This window comes from Euprymna scolopes, chromosome 43 (assembly GCF_053919585.1).
Source record: "Euprymna scolopes isolate OS-2025 chromosome 43, ASM5391958v1, whole genome shotgun sequence".
NCBI lineage: Eukaryota > Metazoa > Mollusca > Cephalopoda > Sepiida > Sepiolidae > Euprymna > Euprymna scolopes.
In genome coordinates, this window is record NC_136524.1 from 18,303,959 (window position 1) to 18,310,675 (window position 6,717).

The window sequence follows — 6,717 nt, forward strand, 5'->3', positions numbered from 1 at the left end:
ATATACACATATGTATATATATATGCACATATACACATATGTATATATACACGCACATATACACATATGTATATATACACGCACATATACACATATGTATATATATATATACGCACATATACACATATGTATATATATATACGCACATATACACATATGTATATATATATATACGCACATATACACATATGTATATATATATACGCACATATACACATATGTATATATATATATACGCACATATACACATATGTATATATATATATACGCACATATACACATATGTATATATATATACGCACATATACACATATGTATATATATATACGCACATATACACATATGTATATATATATACGCACATATACACATATGTATATATATATACGCACATATACACATATGTATATATATATACGCACATATACACATATGTATATATATACACGCACACATACACATGTATATATATACACGCACACATACACATGTATATATATACACGCACACATACACATATGTATATATATACACGCACACATACACATATGTATATATATACACGCACACATACACATATGTATATATATACACGCACACATACACATATGTATATATATACACGCACACATACACATATGTATATATATACACGCACACATACACATATGTATATATATACACGCACACATACACATATGTATATATATACACGCACACATACACATATGTATATATATACACGCACATATACAAAGATGTATATATATACACACATATACAAAGATGTATATATATACACACATATACAAAGATGTATATATATACACACATATACAAAGATGTATATATATACACACATATACAAAGATGTATATATATACACACATATACAAAGATGTATATATATACACACATATACAAAGATGTATATATATATACACACATATACAAAGATGTATATATATATACACACATATACAAAGATGTATGTATATACACACATATACAAAGATGTATGTATATACACACATATACAAAGATGTATGTATATACACACATATACAAAGATGTATGTATATACACACATATACAAAGATGTATGTATATACACACATATACAAAGATGTATATATATACACTCATATACAAAGATGTATATATATACACACATATACAAAGATGTATATATATACACACACATATACAAAGATGTATATATATACACACATATACAAAGATGTATATATATACACACATATACAAAGATGTATATATATACACACATATACAAAGATGTATATATATACACACATATACAAAGATGTATATATATACACACATATATAAAAGATGTATATATATACACACACATATATACAAAGATGTATATATATACACACACATATATACAAAGATGTATATATATACACACATATACACACATATGTAAATATACACACACATATACACACATATGTAAATATACACACATATGTAAATATACACACACATATACCCACATATGTAAATATACACACACATATACACACATATGTAAATATACACACACATATATATATATACACGCACATATATATATACACGCACATACACACATATATATATATATACACGCACATACATACATATATATATATATACACGCACATACATACACATATATATACATGTACATACATACATACACACATATATCTGCATGCACATACATACACACATATATATGCACATGTATATATATACACTCACAGGTATATATACACACATGTATATATACACATACATGTATATATACACATACATGTATATATACATACATACATGTATATATACATACATGTATATATACATACATACATGTATATATACATACATACATGTATATATACATACATGTATATATACATACATACATGTATATATACATACATGTATATATACATACATACATGTATATATACATACATGTATATATACATACATGTATATATACATACATACATATATACATACATACATATATACATATATACATACATACATATATACATACATGTATATATACATACATACATGTATATATACATACATACATACACGTATATAGACATACACGTATATTTACACACACGTATATTTACACACATGTATATATACATACATGTATATATACATACATGTATATATACATACATGTATATATACATACATGTATATGTACATACATGTATATGTACATACATGTATATATACATACATGTATATATACATACATGTATATATACATACATGTATATATACATACATGTATATGTACATACATGTATATGTACATACATGTATATATACATACATGTATATATACATACATGTATATGTACATTGACACGAATAAGAAGTTTCGTGTGTTTGTAAAAAGGACATTTTTATTATTAAATAAATTTTTTGTTTGTTTTTGTTCAACTTGATTAGTTTTTTCAGAGAACCAACTAATTATCAACAAGTTGTCATCGATGTTTACATTTCAAGCTAAATTGAATAGCAACATTGATTTATTATTTCTTTTCTTTCCTTTGCGATCGCATTTTTATTTTTATTCAAATTACTAAAGTATTTCTCTTGCTAAATAAAATGATTTGATTTGGTATTTACAAAAATATTATGAATTAAATGTGCAATTTACGTAGTCACTTTTGTGGAGTGATAGCGGGTCTCCAAGGCAGTAAGGTACCTAGCGCAAACAATCATAGCGTGCATATTTTTTCTGGCGGAATTTAATAAGAGTACACTGAAAAAAGTAATGATTAACACAATGCCACTGAAACATTATTGGAATTAAAATATTATTGATATTTATTCATCGTAAATTAATATAAGACGTAACATTTCAAAATATACAAACCATTAATTATTGCTCCATTCTTCGGGAATAAATACAAAAATATTTTAGCAATGTATTTTGACATTGAATTGAACGAGATGAATATCAAAGCAAAAAAAAATATCACAAAGGAAGTGATATTCAACACAGAATTAGTATTAAAAGGTATTAACACGAATAAATATACAAAACAATCGACATGATAATAGTAAACAAAATGGAAAACATCTGAGGTGTTTTTGGAAATAGTATATTTACAAAAACACATACATAAATACAACTTACTTGATTGCAACACATTAATGAATAAATACAATTTATTACTTGGATTATATCTTATTATGTATTTATGTATGTGTGCGCGTTTTATTTTAATAATACATTTAAATGCTGATTGTTGGTTATCTTTGCATATATCTTAATTATTAAAACAATTCAAAATAGTAAGTTATGCAGTACTATGGCTAAAAGATATTTTTGAATGACAAAACAAACTTTGAAAACAAAAATAACGAGGATTTTGCAAGTATATTTTATAATATTTTACATCTTCCTTAAAAATTCAGGTTTTTAATAAAATATACTGGAAAATTTTTATCATTAATACATTTATTTCTGTTTAAAAAAAGCTATTTTCAAATACAGTCTATTTGAAAGTGAACGTATTTTAAAATTTAGAAAACATTAAAAAAGGAATCACGACAGTTATTTCTTCCAAATTTCATATTTTTAACTAAACCGTTATATTTAATGTTTTTATTTCGATAACTATTTTTTAGACAGTTATATTTTGCTAACAAAAGAGTAAATATAGAAGTTTTATGCAATAATTTTTGTTTCTTTTTTATGACATATATATATTATATACCGTTTGTTTATGTTTATCGAATTATCATTTTTATATCTTATTATTAAAATAAGATTTTGCAAGTTAATTTTAATTATTGACTGATGGAAATTGCTATAAAACTGGTATAAATGTTTTATACATGTTGTTTTAATAAAATGTTTGCATGTAAATCATATTATTTCTGAAGTCTCGACGGTGCGTGAAAAAAAAAAATAAAACTCATCCGAAGTACTCTTAGAAATCCAGCCAACAAATGTCTCCATGCTGGGGTTCTAACAATATTTTGTATACTTTTTAACTAATTGTCGAGACTTCAAAGATATAAGAGATACCACGCGGCCATTTTTTCTTGTGTTCATGTAACGCTCGACGCTACTTGTTTTTGTAACCGAATGACTATTTTACGTTAAATAATAACACTAAAATTTTATTCAACTGGGTAGAGTAGTAATTTATCTTGCCTTTGGTAACATTTATTTATTGGTCACTTTTTACGACCTGGCCCAGTGCAGTATAAACACCCCCAACCACCCTATGTTTAGAACGGTTTTCGGAATAAACACCCTCCCAACCTCTCCATGTTAGGAACGGCTTTCAAGGTTGGCGGGTGTTTATTCCGAAAGCCGTTCTTACCAATGGGTGGGTTAGGATGTTTATAATACGCTGGGGCACCTCGTAAAAATTGACCCATTTATTTGTTATAATTTTTATTTTTGGAAATTTTTTCGAATAGGTGGATTGATCATAGTTTCCATAACTTTCAATCCTGTAATTCTTCAACTTTTAAAACCGTTTAAATTACCTTATATCCGACGGTTTGACTACTTCCAAAATTCTTTTCGAAGGTCAGTAAGTAATACATTTTTACTAACTATGAAGGAAAAAATGAAGTTGTTTTAAAGGTCATAATTATTTTTGTTAACTCTAGTTTATGTATGTGTGCGCGTTTTATTTTAATAATGTGTAAATTTTTTTTTTTTTTTACACTATTATATCTGCGATAAAAAAAAGAACAAATAAAATAAAATGTTAATTCAATTCTTATCAGTGCGATACAAACTACACGGACACACGTGTCTTATAATTTTATTCGTATTATATAAAATAATATTTCGCAGTGTAGACAAATAAAACGAAAAAATACCCAAAAAGCAAATAACTGTTACCAAAAGCAACATGAGTTACTTTTATTCCTACCCGGATAAATTTTTGGTGTTTTAAAGCGTTTGTTTGCTTTGAAATAAGTAGTGTCGAGTTAGAACAATGAAATGATGGATGACATTTACGCTTATCTTGGGAGTCTTGATAATCTCTCAAAAATTCCAAATTAAACAAAATATTGACAGATACCCACCTAATAAATGTTACCGTGAATTGTATTTCAAAGCAAATCAACGCTTTGAAATAAGTCAAAACACACACACACACACACACACACACACACAAAAAAAAAAATACCCATTGTGGGTAGAAGAGTAACTTACCTTGCTTTTGGTTACATTTGTCATATACCTGTTGTTTTTTTTTTACAATTTTTTTTAGATTCATTGTCTACATTAAAAAAAATGCCTTCCATGCGGCATCATTCTAAAATAAATTTTACCATTAACAACCCAAAGTAAAAACGCAAATATGATTAAAAAATAAACACTTTGCCGAAATACAATCGAAATACATGAATATAGAATATTTAACAAAAAAAAAAAAAAAAAAAATTGGATTAAATAAATAAAAAAAATTCATTTTTTTTTTTCAAATCATTTAAATATATATATATTTTTTAATTTTTTACTTACCCATCATCGGTCCGGGGCTTTGTGTTATGAAAGCAGCCAAATTACCAGAGTTGGGCGAGGAGATCACCGTCTCCAGTTTTAAAACTTTAATCTTTACTGTAAACAGGTGCTCCTGTGCAGGAATATATTTTTAGCGCTAACCAATCGTACATACATATACACATGCATACATACACATACATGCGTTTACATAAATATACACATTTATAAGTATTATCGTATGCGTATGTATACAAACGTATGTGTATCACTTTTAAAAAAATTCTATTTATGTATTTTTTCAACCCCTTTTTTTTCTCCGTTTCTTACTTTATCTCTTCATGGTAAACAATTTTTTAAACATTTTTTTCCTGTTTGTTTCCAATTCCGCTCTTCCGCAAGTCTTCGAGCAGGGAGATCAGATTATAATACCAACGTAGATACTTTTTTTTTATGTGGACGTAACTGCAGTCTGTTGTCATAAAATATATAAGTTTGACTGCTATAACTGATATCAATCTATCTCCTCACACGGCTACTTTTCCAAATCGCGATCTTAGAGTAAATTTTCGAAATCAAACAAAAGTCTACAAGTGACAAATGGAAGCTACAGGGAAGCTACATCCACAAAAAACTGTACTATGAGCTTACCACACGATAGAACGCGCCTTACTGACATGTTTATATACATCCAAAGTGAATCTTCTCATTGACGCTGGCTATCCCTTTTTCTTTCTTTCTCTATTATCCTACATATGATGTCCTCCTTTTTCTGCTGCTGTTGAAATTCAATCCCCTGAACTCCACACTTCTCCACAAAATGCCCACCCCTTGCGTATTCTTCGTTACTCCTTCGTGTGTAAAACGCCCCACCTTAAATATAAAACGTACTCTCTGCTTCTTTTCTCTTTCTTTTTATCTGTGCCTATCTCTCTTCCTCACCCTCGCCGCTCTCTCTCCCTTTCTCTCTCTCCCCTCTTCAGTACCCCTCCCTGACTCTAATAGTGGTTTAATTTTTTTTTTTTTTTGACAGTAATTCACGGACGCAGCGTAACTCGAAACCAAGAAAACGCTAAAGTCAAGCCGGCGAACTAATTGGCTCAGCTTCATAGTGATTGGCTGAAAAGATTCTCGAATGTCAATCAAAATTCTCTGAAGACTCCACCTTTCCTTCTCAACCGAATCGC

General features: G+C 27.8%; 1 protein-coding gene across 2 annotated transcripts in view; it reads right to left on the bottom strand.

Moving 5' to 3' along the window:
* Positions 1–6,460, bottom strand: part of LOC145268220 (paired box protein Pax-1-like) — a 243,054-nt gene extending 236,594 nt beyond the window's left edge. For both annotated transcript variants that reach the window (XM_080123523.1, XM_080123522.1), the window contains exon 1: positions 5,552–6,460. In XM_080123523.1, the coding sequence (XP_079979649.1) occupies positions 5,552–5,558 (7 nt within the window). In that variant the 5' untranslated portion in view covers positions 5,559–6,460. The remainder of the gene's footprint in view (positions 1–5,551) is intronic.
* Positions 6,461–6,717: the final 257 nt, after the last annotated feature.